The sequence below is a fragment of the Geospiza fortis genome, unplaced genomic scaffold (assembly GCF_000277835.1).
Source record: "Geospiza fortis unplaced genomic scaffold, GeoFor_1.0 scaffold538, whole genome shotgun sequence".
In the NCBI taxonomy this organism is placed as follows: domain Eukaryota; kingdom Metazoa; phylum Chordata; class Aves; order Passeriformes; family Thraupidae; genus Geospiza; species Geospiza fortis.
The window spans coordinates 382,310-400,302 of record NW_005054368.1 but is presented as its reverse complement, the minus strand read 5'-3'; the positions used below and the strand labels follow the sequence as shown (position 1 = coordinate 400,302).

General features: G+C 44.7%; 2 protein-coding genes across 2 annotated transcripts in view; one reads left to right on the top strand and one right to left on the bottom strand.

Moving 5' to 3' along the window:
• Window positions 1–1,949: 1,949 nt before the first annotated feature.
• On the top strand, window positions 1,950–13,767 carry PAFAH1B1 (platelet activating factor acetylhydrolase 1b regulatory subunit 1). The gene is made up of 10 exons (XM_005424372.1): window positions 1,950–2,162; window positions 2,579–2,663; window positions 3,849–3,923; window positions 4,781–4,987; window positions 5,306–5,474; window positions 6,348–6,450; window positions 7,161–7,389; window positions 8,773–8,874; window positions 9,475–9,631; window positions 10,191–13,767. Exons 1-10 carry the CDS (start codon window positions 2,131–2,133, stop codon window positions 10,262–10,264), a joined length of 1,233 nt encoding a protein of 410 aa, XP_005424429.1. The 5' UTR covers window positions 1,950–2,130; the 3' UTR covers window positions 10,265–13,767.
• A 1,547-nt stretch (window positions 13,768–15,314) lies between these two features.
• The window catches only part of CLUH (clustered mitochondria homolog), a 44,746-nt gene continuing 42,067 nt past the window's right edge, over window positions 15,315–17,993 (bottom strand). Inside the window, exons 27-28 of the mRNA XM_031059765.1 lie at window positions 17,758–17,831; window positions 15,315–17,193 (exon numbers count right to left, since the gene is read on the bottom strand). Coding sequence (XP_030915625.1) covers window positions 17,043–17,193; window positions 17,758–17,831 — 225 coding nt within the window. The 3' untranslated portion in view covers window positions 15,315–17,042. The remainder of the gene's footprint in view (window positions 17,194–17,757; window positions 17,832–17,993) is intronic.

Below are 17,993 nucleotides of genomic sequence, written 5' to 3'. Positions count from 1 at the left end.
ATGTGGCTACTGGAATTTATCTAGTACTAGGATCTGTTTCTCACTAACAATTCAGAGTTAGATTGTGGAGCAGCCCAGGTGTTAGGAAGCGGATATGGGATATGGAAAAGTTTGGGCTTACTTTACATTTGACAGGGAAAATGCATTTCTAAATAGATGACATGTGAAAGATGGCCTTACAAACACAGTTGCTGTTATTTTTAGACTAGTGCTATAATTGCATCTCCCAGATGCCACTACAAAATTGATGAGATATTGGGCTTTTTTACTGGAGTCGGTACACTGGCACTGGATTTGCTAGGCATTCACTGCAATAGTGGCGGTTCATAATACAAATCCCACCTTCGGGTTTTCCCTCTGGCAGGCCTAGAGGCAGATTTTGGCCGTTGTGTGTTTGCGCTGAGCTGCTGGGCGCTGCGGCAGCGCTGCCGTGTGTTGGGAAGTGCCCGGTCTCGTTCCGCCGCCCCCGCCGCGCCCGAGCCCGGTTCGGCACCGCGTGTCCCGCGGCGCGCCCTCTGCGGGCGCCTCTCAGCACTGCAGGACCCTGTTTTTGATGTTAACTAAATTTCCGTTAATTTGCATGTGGTACTCTGCTCTGTACTGAGCGCCGGACATCTCTTGAAACCCAGTTGTCTCTTTACCTGGCATGAATTGGGTTAGGGGACAGAGGAGGTGAAATGCTTGCTTCTGTTATCTGAAAGGATGAACCCTATGCTGTTAGTTTTCAGATGAATTGTTTCTGAAATAGCTATTAGGGAAGAGGTTAGACTAATTAAATGAGGCATTGCCTGTTCAGAGTGCTCCTATCATAACTGGCTAGCAGGCAGTATTACGGTGTGCAGCATTTAACGTGGAAGATCCACCAACAGGGTGGAAACAAGCAACTTGCTGCTTAAGCTCATTTTGAAGCAGACAGCAGGGCCTAGAGAGGTTTAGAAAGAAGCCTCTGATGCCCTGTGATGAATAAGTAGCCATTGATGATACACGCTTGGTATTTTCCTTACTTTTTTCCTAGCAGGCTGTTGTTTAGAGGGGGCTCTTTACTGAAATTGTTATTGAGCTGTGATACTGCAGTCAGTATACCTGTGTGTCTAGGGACGGGCAGAGGTGAGGCAGCAGGAGTGTGCAGTCCTCTAGCAGTTGGTAGAAAGTTTACAAACCCACCTGCTGTCTCTGAGCCTCTGTGCATTGCCTCAGCTTATCTCGATGCTGAAGGCTGGTTGGTTGGTCAGACTTGCTGAGCAGCCTGAGTGAATGATGAGTTCTGTCCAGAACCTGCCAGGTGTGCAAGAAGTGCCATTTCAGCACTTTCCACGGTCGTGGTGCTCACAAGGTCCCTGCAGTGCAGAAAGCAAAGGCAACGTGGGTTTGGTGATGTCACTGAGCAGAGGTTGAAGTTGCCCAGTTGAAGCAGGTTGTGCACTGAGAATGCTGCAGTTCATGTTTCTGAATCAAAGGATACTAATGAGTCTGTGTTTTGGAAAAGCACAGCCCCACTGACTTGAACCATGTTGAGTGTGTCGGGTTTCAGCTGTATCCCGAACTGGCTGGCCTTGCCAGAGGTGTTGTGATCACTCCACTGCCTGAGCCCAGCTGCAGTCATGGGCCTGTGGCAGCTCTACCCATGGTAATGGTGCCACTCTGATCGGATTGAAGGACTGTTTAAAAATTTGCTGTGGCCTGAACATGGGTGAGATGAAGTATTAACTCCAGGTAAACAAAGAGAACAAGTATTGTCTCTTATTCGAAGGTTCTTCCAAACTCCCTCAGGTGGTGGTACTGGAGTGGGAAAAGTCATTTGTGTGCTGCAGTTGTGTAGCACTGTAGCTGCAAGGGCCCCATGCTGGGCTAGAGCCAGAGTCTTTAAAGATGCTGCTTGGATAAATCTAAGAAAACTGCCTGAGGAATGCTTGTTTCGACAAAACAAATGATGTCTCTTTCTCCTCCTTGTAGATGGATTGAATCTTCTGTGTTGAATGCCTCTGGATTTCCTACTGGGTTTGACATCTGGGGAAATACTTGTGATTTAAGCCCCTGTGGCAGACTGAATTGTGGATCCTGGGTTCCCAAGACTTTAGCTCTTGAGGAGAAGTCACTGCTCGATCACGTTAACCTGACATCTCAGCCACGATGGTGCTGTCACAAAGGCAACGAGATGAACTGTAAGGGATCATTGTTTTTGTGTTGCATTTTCATTAAACTTCAATGATTAGAATTTGTTTCAAAATAGATTTTAGAGTGTCTCTGTTCACATGCCCTTTAAGTACTGTGTATTGTGGTTTGGATCTCTCTACTCTTTATTTTTGCTAGAACTGATGGTATTTGAAACTAGAATTGAGAAATGATGAAAATATAATTTCAAAGTTACTGGTGGCATAAAAAATTGATTCTTCAATTTGCAGTAAGCACATTGCAATATAAGCTGCAATCTGTGAATTCTACATTTATCTTGAGTAAATTCTGGAAAATTTTCTCTATTTTACTTTATAACGTAGACAAGGATCTGATCAGAATGCACTATGTTGTGATGACAATATTTCTCTGAGTCCTTACATTGTATTTAAAATTTGTTTTGTAGAAATCGAGCGATAGCAGATTACCTCCGTTCCAATGGCTACGAGGAGGCATACTCGGTTTTTAAAAAGGAAGCTGAATTAGATGTGGTGAGTTCAAACAAGATTCTTCATCTGTATTTTAGTTCAGAAAATCCTTTTGAGAATTGAGTTGGATGAGGAGTTAAGTCATTGCCTGAGTCTGTTGCATACCTCTTGGGTGACCATATAGTAGGAGTGCAGGCTGAAACAGTTCGTAGAGATTCATCATCCAATAAGGCCAGGTTGGACAGGGCTTGGAGCAGCCTGGTCTAGTGGAAGGTGTTCCCCCCCCCAGCAGGGGGGTGGAACAAAATGAGATTCAAAGTCCCTTCAACCCAAAACCAGTCTGTGATTCTGTGATTGTGTGACCAGCTCTAGTAAGCAGCTCTGTTTGCTTAGACTCTACAGATGCCAATGACTCAGACCAGTCATTTCTTGTGACTTCATTCTGTTTACTTGCCTTTGTCACAGATAATTTGGTATAATTTTTTGCCACCTATTAGCATAGGAGGTGTGCTTTTCGTATGGCTACAACTGGATTGAGTAGTCAACTGTGCTGGATAAATCCTTGCCTTTTCTTTGTTACATATCTTGCGTTGTTCTTTTTCCAAAATGCCTGAAGTTTGACTTAATTTCTCCAATTTGCTACTAGTATTGAATAAATAAGTAGAAATGACGAATTGAAATACCATACTTATAATTGAAAATCCTAATATCATTTCCCTATCTGCCTTATCTATCAACCTAATTTAGTCTCCTCTTCCCAAAGCTTAGGAAAGCAATCTAAATAGGTTAGATGGTCCTGAGGGAAAGAGAAAACACAGTTGTTAAAAGTTTCACAACTTTTATACAAGAAAATCTGAATTGGAGTGGGCTATACTAAAGTGGAAAGAAAAGGTAAAGGCTGAAAATATTTGAGTAAATTGGAATGATAGATGTGTAGCTCTACAAAGAGAGATTTAATTTTTGTATGGATCATTCATGCAAATTACTCCAGCTTTCACAAGTGCCCCCCTATAGCAGTAGATTAACATCTGTCTCTGACCAAGGTAGCAAGTCCTCAGAGCTTTTGTCTGCTGTGGAGTAAGTCTTGGCATGGTTATTTTCTGATGTCTGTTGTCTTCATCACATTTAGGATTATTGTAGTATGAGACTGTAATTTTGTAATGGAAAGGATGTGCAGCACTTAGTTACTTCTGCACCTCTGACGTTTGTGTTGCTTTTCTTCCTCTTTCTTTAAATGCCTCTTCTCAGAATGAAGAGTTAGATAAGAAGTATGCTGGACTTCTGGAAAAGAAATGGACATCTGTTATAAGATTACAAAAGAAGGTAAGTAGAGATGTGCTTGGATGTACACGTATAAAAAGTTAGCCCAGAAAGCATTCAGCACTGAACATGCATGTGCAGTCCTGAAGCTGGAGAGGCGAGAGGTGCCTTGAGGCAGTTGGTGAGTGGGGAGATGGAATTACTGTGTGCAGAGGGTCAGGCTGGGCTGGAACAGAGGAAAAATCAGTGCTGCCTGTTGTCTTTGGCCATGGCCCTAGAGGGAAGGAGCCATTAGCTCCAGTGCATTCCAGTGGGGGATTGTGCTGCAAGTGGAGAGTACAAAACTCTTTTTAGTCATGCTTCAATGGCTCAAGAGTGTATTAAAAGCAAAAAAAACCCCTAAAATCAGTGTATTAACAATGAAGTCCTATCCCTTGTGCAGGTTAATACAGTAAGGGTTTATTAGCCCTCCAGTGTTTCTGTTGTTGGTTAATGTGTGTGCTAGCTCCAACAGGACACAGAATTCCTGCAGCAGTGGCATTCCTTTTTGTTAGCACAACCTTCTTTGGTAGTTTGGCACAATAGCAATTCAGATGTATTTGTACAGTGTGTGAGTAAAGGGGATTTTGTAGAATTTTTTTTCTGTGAAAATATTTGGGAATTTGAAAAGAATAAATGATTAATGATTAGATTGTTAAGAATTAACTATAAAATATTAAAGAATAAGCTATAAATGATTAATTTAGGTTTGGTTTTTAAAACCAGTGCTACTGAATGTTGGTTATCAGTTTCGGTCCATGCAATCTTTGCTTTTCTGTGAGTTTTGGAATCAGTTGTTATTTGGATTACTAATGAAGAAGGTGAATTAGATCTTGTATAAAACTGGAAATGAAAGGTCTCTTTAAAATTCTTACACTTAGGTAATGGAATTAGAATCAAAGCTGAATGAAGCTAAGGAAGAATTTACATCAGGTGGACCTCTTGGTCAGAAACGAGACCCTAAAGAGTGGATTCCTCGTCCTCCAGAGAAGTATGCATTGAGTGGGCACAGGAGTCCTGTCACCCGCGTCATTTTCCATCCAGTGTTCAGTGTTATGGTCTCTGCTTCAGAGGATGCCACAATAAAGGTATGTGTGTGCTCCAGACAACTGCCTGTGGAATACGTGACATCAATACAGTGAAACATGTTCTCCTGCTGGGCTTATAATGCTTAAAGTTAGCTGAAAATAGTTTTCAAAATGCATTAATTCTGTTAATTTATAAGTAACAAAATCACGTAAAAAGAAATTTATTTTTCTCTACTGTTAAACTTTTTAGGGCTGTCTGTCTCTTGCTTGATTAATTATTGAACAAGGTGCCAGACTGGCCTGCAGAGTGCAAATATGAGGCTGGAGAATACAGAGAGTAATGGGCTGCTGCTAACAGGCTGTCTGTTCTCTTGTCAGGTGTGGGATTATGAGACAGGAGACTTTGAGAGAACCCTGAAGGGGCACACAGACTCTGTGCAAGATATTTCCTTTGACCACACTGGCAAACTCTTGGCCTCCTGTTCTGCTGATATGACCATTAAGCTATGGGATTTCCAGGGCTTTGAGTGCATCAGAACTATGCATGGTAAGGTATTAAGGGATTGATTTAGCAGTATGTGAAGTTAAGAGATTTTTTTTGTGTTTTTTTTTTAATCCAGGGAAACTGCTGATGTGGAATGGGGTTATAGACCAGAGTATTTTCCAAAAGAAAAAGGGGGCATATAGTTTGATACTTTCAGTGCTCTGTAAATAGGGGATACATGCAGTGTTTATGGAATGAAATAGCATCTTAAATCTACTATGCATGAGGGTGTAGGAAGCATCTCATAATGATACTGAAATAAAATGACTGAGGGATTTTACCTTTAAATATTAAATGCTTGCTAGACAGTAAAACTGCCTTCAAATCAGTGAAAGATTCCTTTAGCCCACAGTTCCTGATGCAGGGCCACAGGAAAGAAGGAATCCGTGCCAGAGGAGTTGTGGCTGCTCCATGCGGGGTTTGGCTGCATGTGTTTGATCACACAGGAGTGTTCCCTTTGCACTGGGTTTGAAAGCCATAGGAAAAATGAGAAAGTACAGCACCCACAGCTATATATTGACAGCAAATGGTTTTTATAGTCTTATGTAAGAGCTTCTTTTTTGCTTTTAGGATCATTTTTTAGAAGGGGTGACTAGAAATAAAGAATGTTTGAGACTTAAAAAAATAAACACCCACCCATAGGTATATGCAAGTAAACAAAAAGCACCTTTAAGGATGCTCAGTGTCTGGACTTTGTGGGTTCTAAAAGAAGGGATGATTATTTCATAAAACCTCAAGTTTACATGTAAAGATTATTCAATAAAGCATGCTCTGCTGCTGTAACTACTTGACCAAGATAAAAAAAAAAGGGAAGTCCTGTGTGCTCTGTGAAAACTCTGCCAGTGCCACTTAATAAAGGCTTTATTTTGTTTTTAGGTCATGATCATAACGTTTCTTCGGTAGCCATCATGCCCAACGGAGATCATATAGTTTCTGCCTCAAGGGATAAAACTATCAAAATGTGGGAAGTCCAGACAGGGTAAGTGCACTTGTGAGCAAACAGCACCAGAACAAAAGCGAGGAGAAACCACTCTGTGTAGAAATGGGACACAGGAATCTGAATGTCAGCAGGCACTCTTTGAATTGAGAAATGATGTTCTGCCATTTAGAGTAATTCACTGAACGATTCTGCCCCAGTCATTAGGCAGAGGGGTTTAGATGTTAATACTGACTAATTAAAGCTAACTGGTTTTGTCTTTCTGGAAGCTATGAGGGTAGATCTCTAGCTCATGACCAGTTAGGAAAATAAATTCACTGGTTAACCATGAGTTTAAAGACAATATCTGTTACCTTTCTTGACACTGATCAAGGTGTCTCCTGATTTTTTTTTTGTCTTCTTGCTTGTTTCATTTATCAATTGTCGCTCTAATAACCTAAATGACCTGTAAATCTCTACTTGTTCTTAAAATACCTGTTTAATGCAACTAGTCATGTCAACTTAATTTTCTCCCAAGTTTCCTGCTTTTTACCTTAACAAGTTTTAGCTAGCTCCTAGCTGTTGCTGCTTTCTCACATCAGCATCCTTTCCACAAACTCCTTATGGCGTGCTCCATCACCTGCCTGGATGAACATGTGTGCACTAAAATATTTTATCTTAACCACTGAGTAGGTGAGGTGTCCTGAGCTTTCCAAGGCCCGTGCAGGGGGCGATTGCACCGGCAGTTGAGTGATGCTGTGTTTCTTGCACAGTTACTGCGTGAAGACCTTCACGGGGCACAGAGAATGGGTGCGCATGGTGCGGCCCAACCAGGACGGCACCTTGATTGCCAGCTGCTCCAACGACCAGACGGTGCGCGTGTGGGTGGTGGCGACAAAGGAATGCAAAGCTGAGCTCCGAGAGCACGAGCATGTGGTAGAGTGCATTTCCTGGGCTCCCGAGAGCTCCTACTCCACCATATCAGAAGCTACAGGATCAGAGGTAACATTCCCGGGCTGTTACACGCGCACAGGGAGATCTTTGTCCGTGCTCTGTGTAGCACTGACAGCCACTGAGCTTTGGCTCAAAGGGCCTGGCAGGTACAGCAGGTGTATAAGTACTTTGCTCCGAGTATCTTGGTGTGCACCTAATCCCCGTCTTGGCTTCCCAGGATCCAGCTTTTGTGTTTAGGATCTATCCTTGCACTAGTGAAAGTGAACTTCAGGGGGATGCCGTGTTCAGGGAGGGGTGAGAGAGGGACCGCTGTCTTGTACTGCAGCAAAGAAATGTGTAAAGCAGCTTCTCTGGCAGAATGTGAAAATTATAAGGATGCTTAGCAATTGGAAGGTAGAGGGGGGAAGGAGCCAGTTCAGGAATGCAGAATGAAGCTGCCTTGGGTGCAGTGTGCACTGTGCTGGAGTCAAGCACCAATTGCTGTGATTTACTGTAGAGCTACTAATGGGAGAAAGCATTCCTAAACTAAAATGAATCCCAGTTTGTGTGATCACTGATACCCCTTCTAGTGACCCTCAGGAAAACCTAAAGGCCAGAAGAAATTTTCGTTCTAATGATGTTAAAATGTAGAAAAAAGGAAATAGAGATAAGCTCCAGTTTCTAGTCAATCCCCCCGCCCAGCATTGCTGTTTTGCCTTCTGCCTCCAAAGACCATGGAGACCCAGGGGAAAAGTAGCCACACTGAACACAGGGACTTGACTAGTGATGGCTTTTGCAGGTTATTTAAGTCAAATTTTACTTGAATCGCTTAAAGATCCTTATAATATTTTAATTAGAAGTAATTAAAAGGAAGGTCGGTGTGTTCTTCCTGTGGCCGTGTGGGCTCTGCAGGGGTGCCTCCCTGCCCCCTGCTGGTGGGATCGGGCACAGCCCGCCGGGGAGCAACTTCCCTGAACACCTGGGGCAGGTGAGAGTTCGGCCGTGGTCACACCGTGCATGGGCACACACAGAAATCACTTCACAGTAGGAAGTTTTCAGAAATTCTTAACCCTGCTTCATTACATTTTATGAAGAATGTGAACACAAAGATATGTGTGAGCTGCATCCTCGTTTGTCCCGAGATGTGGCACTTGAGCTGTGTCTGCTGTTAACAGAGGGTGTCTTGCAGTAGGCAAGTGTGTATTGAAAGTGTTACTTGGCTTGTGGAATCAGCAGGACAAACAACTGTTTCTTTTAACAGATTGTGTAATTCTCCTAGCATTAGTACCAGCGCCTGTGACACAGCTTCGTCAGTGTGGGTTTACTCACTGTAAGCTGTTGTATGATGTGATTTTGGTACTAAACAATATCACTGGGAAGGGATCTGTCTCATTCCTCCTCTTGCCGCTTCCATCCTATGCGTACCATAACTTAAAACATAATTTTCTGTAGACTAAGAAGAGTGGCAAGCCTGGGCCTTTTCTGCTGTCTGGATCCAGAGACAAGACCATTAAGATGTGGGACATTAGCACTGGCATGTGCCTTATGACACTTGTAAGTCCATCGGTGTTTTTTCTGGCGGTCCTAGCTGCATATGTACAACCAGTTTTAATGAATTGTATTATCTTGCATGTCATGTTTTCAAGAGAAGCCAGAGTTATACTAATCCAAATGCTGGAAATACAGTTTTAATGGCTTCTATAGTTCAGCTCTTGTTGTTGCTAAGAAATAATGACAATCTCCAAAATCATAGTGTGAATGCAGTACTGTGGTGTAGTTTACAGAAATGCTGGTAATCATCTGAACTGTGTCTTCTGTGAAGTATCGCGTTGTTGCCACACGTGGGACTTCTGCAGGCCATAGCCTGCTGTTCCCAGCTCAGATTCTGGGTGGTGGTGCTGGGGGTGGAGAGCAGAATTGGTGCAGATCACATGAGGACTGCTGTTTGTTTGCCTTCAAGTACAGGAACTTGCATTGTTGGGAGGACTGATAGAGGTGTAATAATAGAAACTGGAGATAAGCTGTGAGTTCTCAGAGGTCTCAGGAGCTCAGTGCTGTCCTTGTGGGGCCAGGCAGGGTCTCTCAGTGTGCCGTAGTGCGAGGTGTGGGATGCTCAGCTCTCTGCCTGCTCACTGATCTCTCCTTGTGCACAAGGTGGGCCATGATAACTGGGTACGTGGCGTCCTGTTCCATTCTGGGGGAAAGTTTATTTTGAGCTGTGCTGATGACAAGACTCTCCGTGTCTGGGACTTCAAGAACAAGCGATGCATGAAAACCCTCAACGCGCACGAACACTTTGTTACCTCTTTGGGTACGTATTGCTCCCTGTGCCAGTGCTGCTGCTTCCCTGCTGGCTGCAGCTGGGCACCAGGCTGGCATTCACCTTGGGGCCTTAGTGGCACCTTGTGCTCTCTATGTAGAAGAAATGAACTAGAAATTAACTCCAGTTTCTAGTCAAACCCCTCACCCATGTGAGTTGTAGAGTTTGGAGTGTGCTGGATTTTTCCACTTCTGCTGCCAGTGTTGCTCATGGATAAGAATGTTAACTGACAGGGAGTTCTGGAACCTGTCACCAGAGTGTGCAGGTACGTGGGGAGGGTTCTAGTGTCAGTGCTTGCCCAGCAAAAGGAAAAGTAGGGTGTGCACAACAGTCAGAAAAGAGTTAGTTTGAATTCCTGGACATTCCTGGTTTGTGTTACCAGTTCTTGGTAACAGCATGAGAGAATTTGGCTACAAAAGTATAGTCAGGAGCTTTGGAATTTAGCCTTTGAGGTGGTAGAATTGTTTTGAAAAAGCAGTGCCATTCAGTGAGAGTAGGAAATGCTGAAGTTCTGGGTTCACTGGTAACGAGAGCTTTTGTCTCCTGGCAGATTTCCACAAGACAGCCCCGTACGTGGTGACTGGGAGTGTAGATCAAACAGTAAAAGTGTGGGAGTGCCGCTGATGGAGTTCACAGTGACCCCTTTTCCTCTGGATGCACTCAGATACCATGGTTACCCATTGAGCTCTGTTTAAATAAATATTGTCCTTTCATGTAAATTATTCTGGATGTAGATTGAGCTTATTAAATGTTACACACAAAGTATTCATGCATGGTGAATCCAAATTGTATACTGTAAATTTACATACGTTGTCTAGAAGTACCATAGGTTTAAGAACATGGGCTGGCATTGGTCACATCAGACCTGAGAAGGCAGAAGTGGGATGATTGGAATAGGGCACTTAACTGAATAGTTGACAGTGTCGTTATGTCGGATAATTATACCTGTTTTTCTTTCTGCTGTCTGTTGGTGCCTGAATTGGTGACCTCATTTGGGAAAAGTTTTGTAGGGCTCTTTCAGAAATGTGTATCTATGTAACATCACTTAAGTGTGCTTAATAAATCTTCTCTAAGAATACTAGATAATAAGGCTGCAATTCAGAATCTTCTGAACCTTATATGTAATTAATGGAAATTAATTAAACTCTGGAATATTTGTCATGAAACATTTGCCAAATCAACAGAAAACATTTGTTTTGGCCTCCTATCACGCAAGGGTTGGTATATTTATAGAACTGACTGTAAACCTGAAATAAGACAACAAATCTTAGTCGCAGCTGATGTGATAAATGTATTTATTTTTTATTTGGTCATTCAATGGTTAAGCTGTGCTGTTAAACTAAGTTTAAATGGTTTTTTGTTTGGTTTTTTTTTATGCTAGACGAACTTCCAGGAGGAGTTGTCCATCCCACTAGAGTTTAGTGATCCATTTTCCAGTAGAGCTTCCTCTCCCAAATGACTGCCATGGTCCAACTTGCTGTTTGCTTTCCATGTTTGTTAGAGATGTGCAATTCCTATTTACACAGCAGGATCAAAGGACACTTCCCTCATTCATTAGCAGGAAATTGGGGTATACAAAAGTTTTTTGGTTTCCTTAGTGCTCCTTGGACAATGAGGTGGTCCTCACCTTGGCAATGTGGCTCCAATTAAAACATCCTGGGGTTTGCAAGTGGAGAAAAACCTTGGGCTGCAGCATTGGAATGCTTTAAAGGAAGCACTGAGTATCTTGAGAATCAGTTGACAATGGCAGGTCAGATCCATGCAGGCTTCTAAAAGAAAGATGCCATGAACAAAGCCCACACCCATCTGTGGGAATGATAATGAACATTAAAACCAAACCTATCAGCAAAACCAGCCCAGCTCAGTTATTAGTATTTATGTTGTTTGGTGTACGCAATTTTTAATTTGCATATCCCCAAAGTTACATATTTTGAGCTGAAATGAATGAAAATATTATAAATTAATATTTTAATCATCATTTTTGTGACAGATTCCATTGTAGATAACCAAGAATTACAATACTTAGCAAACTAACTAGATGTTTTTAAAAATCAACTTTAAAATTGACAATACAATGAAGTACCAGGCTTATGTTTTAACAGGTGAATTTGTGCTTTATTTTATTCCTTTGGTTTAATCCATGGCTTTTAAAATGTCCCTTTTAATGCCCCTGAGAGTCTCTGACCAGCATAGGTGAGCTGGAGGGTGAACACACTGCACTGGTGAGGGGGAAACTTCCACAGTCAGCCCAGAAGGAGCCTTTGTTCTGTGGGAGGAGCTGGATTGGGGTGTGGGATCCTCTGGGAAGCGGTGGAGAAAGCGGGGTTCTGATGTGGGGGTTTTCAGAACCAGTTTAAGATCCAGGCTAATCTCTTAAATCCAGTGGTTTCTGTCATTCTCAGTGTGTGTTGCTGCATAAGCATGCACGAATAAAGTCTGTTTTGTTTGTTAGCTGCTTGGACTGGAAAAATTTGCTGCTTTTTGTCCTGTTGGAGAATTCCAGATACACAAGTAGTGCATCTTAAATCCCTCCATGCATCTGCAACTGTAAAGTAATAACATCTGTTTAATTCCTGGTAGGACCTAGAAACTTTATTTAAGTCTAAAATAAACCACCCTCATGTACATAACTCAAAACCTGAATGAGAAATTAAAGGTACCTGTGATGTGGAAGTTGTCTACTGCATTTTTTCCCTGTAGCAAAGACACATTTACCAGGCCACCCGGCCCCAGTGCTGGCAGCAGTGTCACTGCTGTGTGAGACTCAACACTGCTCCTGTGCAGAGTGAGCCTTCTGGGGCAGCAGGGAATGATCTCAGGGATGGTCCCGACCGGACCAAAGCTGAAGCCTTGGCTGGAAGGGAGCCACACCGCAGGCATGAGAGTGAGGGGGACACTGGGACATGCTGTGGAACTGTCCCCACTGTTGCTGTCAGCTTGTGCTGTGCCTTTGCTGATCAGATTTGTGGTCAGATCTGCAACAGTGAGGTTACTGGGTCAATAATGAACTAGATGCATTGGAGGGGGCGAGAGGGTCATTGGTGCTTTGGCACTTCCTGACTAAACCTGGCAGCACGTGCCAGGACCCAGCTCTGGCCTGTCACCAGAGCCACTGCAGCGCCCTGGGCTTAGCCTAGCCCGTGGCATGCCACACGGGCCAGAAAGTGCAACATTTTTTGTGGTTTAGATAGAAGCTGAGGTTGGTTTTATACCATCTTGCACTTTAAAAGGTGAAACAAACCCGTCCTGCTTTTGTGTGTGGTGTGACCAATGTGTGCCCAGGACACTGAGGAAAGGAAAACAACCCCTGGTTGGTAGTGAGTGGGGACTGTGGGCATGGGGTCCCCTGCCTCTCCTCTGCTGCTTCCTGTCCATGTGAACTGCCTGAGAAATCACTCTTAGACAGCTCCTGACTCCCCTGAGAGCTGGTTAAAAGGAAAAATACTTTGTTTTCGTAGACAGTGGTGGCTTGGTAATCCTTTGATGATTTGAATATTGCAAATGCTGAGTGGAGTGAAGGAGAAGCGCCCTTGGAGTGAGCTGTTGTGTCCAGCTGTATATAACGTCCGTGTATTAAATCAATACCGAGAGTCCTGTAGCAAGAGCACGTGCATAGAGGGGTGGGATGGACGGGGGGGAGTGGGGGGGTCGCGTTGGATTTGCAAGTCACAACTGGCGTTAACTGGCCTTTTTATCTTTCCACTGTGTCATGTAAGTAGCTGCTTTCCTGTCCTGCCTGTCCCTCAGGCTTCCCCGAGTTCATTCTGAAGAGAAGTTAGCAAAATCCTCACGCTTTAGAGTCGATCCCGACATCGACGTGAAGGCAAATGTCAGATGTTTGTTTGAGCGCTGTTAGAGGTTGCAATTGGAGAGAACAGTTCCCAGGCTGTAGGAGTTAACTGAAGCATTGACACAATTAAAACAAAATCGGTAAAGGAATGTATATAATACTGCTCTGTGTTTTACAGTAAGATTTGTTGCTCTCAGACTGTGTAAAACAAAATTTATTCATGTTTTCTGCATATTAAAAAAATCTTATTGTACCAATTGGTAAACTATTAAATGCATATAAAACTAGATGTGGTTTTGTTTCCTTGGATGCAAGAATTAAAACTATTTTGAAAAAAGCTGTTGGTGTTTCACCCTCAGATTTTGCTCCCATCTGCTTTGTCCTTGTTCTGATTTTAGGTTGTGCTCACCTGAGGCTGCAGGAAGTGGTTTTGAGCTGGTTCATGGCAGCTGTAGTAGTGAGAGGTTTTGTTGTTTGATCCGATGCAATGAGTTGCTGCAGGAAATGTTCAGGTGGGCTAAGCTGGACTCACAGGTGGGCAGGAGAGCCTTGTCCCTGTGCCTGGCACAGGCCAGCCCCGGCTGGGTTGGGTTTGGTGGGATTTCCCCTTCTCTTGATGCTGTCTCTGTACCGCAGACAGGAGCTTCCTTTCACTGCTCCTCGCTCGTGCTGGGCCGGGGGCGGTGGCTGAGCGTGGCCGCCGACCCTCGGAGCCATCGCTCCGGCTGCGGGGCAGCATGGCACCGGGTCCTTCTGGCAACATCTCTTCTGCTGTTAGAGTTTGTGCCTATGTGTGCTTTGGTTTCATTTTTCCCTGTGATTTGGCCCCAGTTGCCTCAAGTACTGTTTAGAGATGGGTCAGTGGCCAGAACTGGAATGGGCACATCTTCATAATGAAGAGCACGGATGTGCTTGTGAGCTTGATACGGGGAGAGAATGGAAGGGCCCTCCCACCAGCTGTCTGTGGGAGCAGCTGGTAGGGCGGTACTTTGCAGTGGAAACAGACACGGGATGGACATTTGGATGAGACCCACTTGCATTTGGGAGAAATCTGAGTCTGGGCTCTGCCAGTGTATGCATGAGCTATCCCAGATGGGGTGACAGGGTGGCACAGAAGTGGTTTCTGGGGTGAGGGTTGAAAGGCAAGCCTCGTATGTCCACAAGCAGTGAGCTTCTCACAGGAAGCGCGAGGCAGGTTCAGGTGTGAGTTGCCAAGAACAGTATGGGCAGTTAAATTTAATTTTCCCCCTTAGCTGGGTGAGTTGTTGCTCGTGCAGCAAGTGCTGCACTGACAGCAGCTCTGAGGTGTTTCCAGTCCCAGTAGAGCACTGATGGGCACTGGAACATTTTTCCGTGAATGGGTTGAGTACCTGCCTGCGTCCAGCTCAGCTGGGTCCCAGGGCCCATTTGAATCAGTTTTTACACTTGTGTTTTAAGAACTTGTGAACAGAGTAATAAGAACCCCCAGAATCCAAAAGAGGAACTGAGGTACAGACAGATGTTGGCAAATGCAGTTACTTACCAGCCTGCATTGTCCTTGGAGCTGCTTAGCTGTGGAGCCTCAGTAGCCAGGACTTGTCTCCTTCAGCCTCATTTCACATGGGTACAACATCCCCAAAGCTGTGTCCCTGCTCCCACATCTCCCCTGGGATGAGAGGGCAAAGTGACTCATCTCCCTGAGCACAAATGGATTCTGACAGCAGAGGTTGTGGGTCCTACCCCCTCTGGGCTGGGGTTGTGACTCTGGTACTGAGCTTTTAAAGCCTCTGGGTCAGCTGGTCCTGTTCTCTCCCCCCAACTCTTGCTCAAAGGAACCGAGTGGTAGCTCCAGTGCTGGTACCAACACTTTGCAGCAAACAGTAAAGAAACAAAAAAAAAACCTCCAAGAGTTTAAAAAGCTTTTAATGGACTGTAAGACACTAGTAAAAGAAAAATCTTGTAGGAAAGATGCACTGTAGTAATTTATTGATTGCTTTCCAGGAAATTCAGAATTTTTCTAATAGGAGCAAGTTCATTTGCAGTGAAGACTCTGCTTTGTTGTCTCCAGCACCTCAGAGGCTGCTCCCTCCTTCCCCCCGCCCAGCCCCGAGTTACAAATACCTGTAGGGTCAGACAGGAAACCAAGGGTACAGAGCACAGGGACAGCACTTGGCTCCAAGGGTCAGTAAGAGCAGCAGCACAGATTAGCACGGGGCACGATCCAGGACAGACAACGCGACGCAGGGAGAGGCTGGGCACCAGCTGCGGCCAGCCCAACCTTCTTCTACAGCTTGATCTGCTTGGAAAACGGGACATTCAACTCTGTCGGCATCCCAGGGCCTGCAGCAGCCGCACCTTACCTGCTTGAGGACAGTGACAGCCCCACAGGATGTGTGTGGGAGGGGAGGGGAGGGGACAGGAGGAGTTCTTTAGTGGCACTCGCCATTCAGTACCGTCCATTGCCAGCAATGGCAGCTCCCAGCGCCAGTCCCAAAACCAGCGTGCAAAAATGCCAGAGGCAAAGGTACTTGCCAGAGGTTTCAGTGCTGGGGGAACTTCAGTTTTTATTTAAACCCCTTCCCCAAAACCTGGTACTTTCTGGTTGTGATTCTGTCACGTTCAGGGCCCTCAGCTCTGTGGCAACAGCTGCTGTTGCAAGTGATACCAGGTCTCTATTTCTGAATTTTCCTGCCCTCTCCCCTGCCCTTAAATAGGGCTGTGATTCCCTCCTCATTCCCCTTAGCTCAGCCCTCATTTGCTGCATTCCCACCTCACCGAGGCACTGGGGTTTCCACTGCAATGGAAGTTTGTGCGCTTTTTTAAAGATCAAGCTCTCACTCTTTGGATACAGTATCCCAAGTTACTCAGCTGCAAGCAGAGGCAGAGGTGGAACGGTGAATATAATATATATCTATATATATATATATCTATATATATATCTATCTATATCTTTACCTTGAAAATTAGAATGTGAATGTTACAAAACCCCACTGAATTGCCAAACTGCCAACCAAACATAGAAAAAAATGGTTAAAGGGATCCCATGGCTATATCCTGATGTAGAAAATGCTGTACATCCCCCACTTCCACATGTCACAGGCTTCAGTCATCTCAGTGACACAAATATGGCTGTTCTCAGCCCAAGCTTAAATAGTGACTGGGGGGAAATCAATCTTTTGGCTTGGAATCCACGTTTTACAAGAACGTGGAGCAGTGATGGGGCTGGTTCTTTACTGGTTTAGCAAAGCAGTGTCCTTAGTCAACATAAAAATGACCTGAGAACTGTTACATTCCTCCAGACAGTTCATTTGGAATTCATATGTACAAAGTAGAAATAACTGCTGCGCACACACACGACACGGACACACACACAGCAGGAGGGCCCCGCGCGCCAGGACGGGTCTGTGCTGCCTCCGGCCACTTCCCCTCGCGTGGCAGACACAGCCTTGGGCACACAGATTACATTGCTCAGATTAGTTCTTTGCATTGTGTATTAATTGTACCAGTGCAATAACATTGTCAAAAAGGAGGAGCTGCTCCGAGGGCAGCTAAGGCCCTGGGCCAGATTCAGAAAAGGGTGGTTTAAACTTTTTTTTTTTTAAGCGAGGTACACGTTAAGCAGAGCTCTGTGTGTTAAGGGATGGCAGCAGAAGGCATGCTCGGCTCAGCATCTTTCTCCTCCACAGCCTTGTCCTCTGCTTCCAGCTGTTCCCCACTTTTCATGCTTTCCTGGAGCTGCTGGCGTCGCTGCACCTCGGCTTTAAGGTTCTCCAAGTCTTTTTGGCTGAAGGGGAAAGCAGGAAGGGGAGCAGACATGAGACTGGCTGTGGGAATGGTGAAGCAGGACAAGGTCATGTTCAATGGGGGAACACTGCTTGCATCTCCCTCCCCCACAGCTCAGCCATGCCTGAGCACAGCCAGGGCCCTGTTTGCTGGCTGGGTTTGAACAAAGAGGCACCAGGATCTGCTCTCTCCGTGGGGCTGGGGCAGAGCAGGGGATTCATCTCGCTGATGGCCAGGCAGCCTCCAACTGCTGATGCTGCATTTTTACCACCAATGATATTTGCAGCCTTAGAACAACAGTCTTGGCTCAGTTCATCTATTTCCACCATCATCCCAATCAAATTTTAAACTAGAAGTATAAAAGACAGTTAATAATAATAATTATAATAATAATAATAACCTAATAGTCCTGCTGCCTGCAGTGGTCTTGATGATGCTAATCAAGGCCTCAATTGGGATCTTGGCTAAAAACAAACAAATCCTGGGGAGCTGGTTTGTGCTCTTTTGTGAACTAAGGCAGCGCAGACTTGATTTCTAAAGGCATAACCCCAAAGAATCACTGTACCTTAGTGGAATGAAGAGAATTCCATTGATAATGTTCAGCTGCTCCAGGACACTGGCCATACTGGGAGCTGTGAACTACATCACAAGGGAAAAGAAGCTTTAGAAACCTAGAGCACTGAACTGCTAAACATGTCTCTTTACCAACAGCTGAGAAAACGGCATCATTTACATTATCTACCTCTGTATATCTGTAAGCTGGAAAGCACCATCTAGAGCTTCCCACCAGTCCTTGCAGGG

Excerpts from the sequence above, each read along its gene's own strand:
- PAFAH1B1 (XM_005424372.1), top strand. The coding sequence starts at position 2,131 with ATGGTGCTGTCACAAAGGCAACGAGATGAACT. Across the intron at positions 4,988-5,305 it reads CAGAGGATGCCACAATAAAG|GTGTGGGATTATGAGACAGG; the intron begins GTATGTGTGTGC and ends TTCTCTTGTCAG. Across the intron at positions 6,451-7,160 it reads ATGTGGGAAGTCCAGACAGG|TTACTGCGTGAAGACCTTCA; the intron begins GTAAGTGCACTT and ends TTTCTTGCACAG.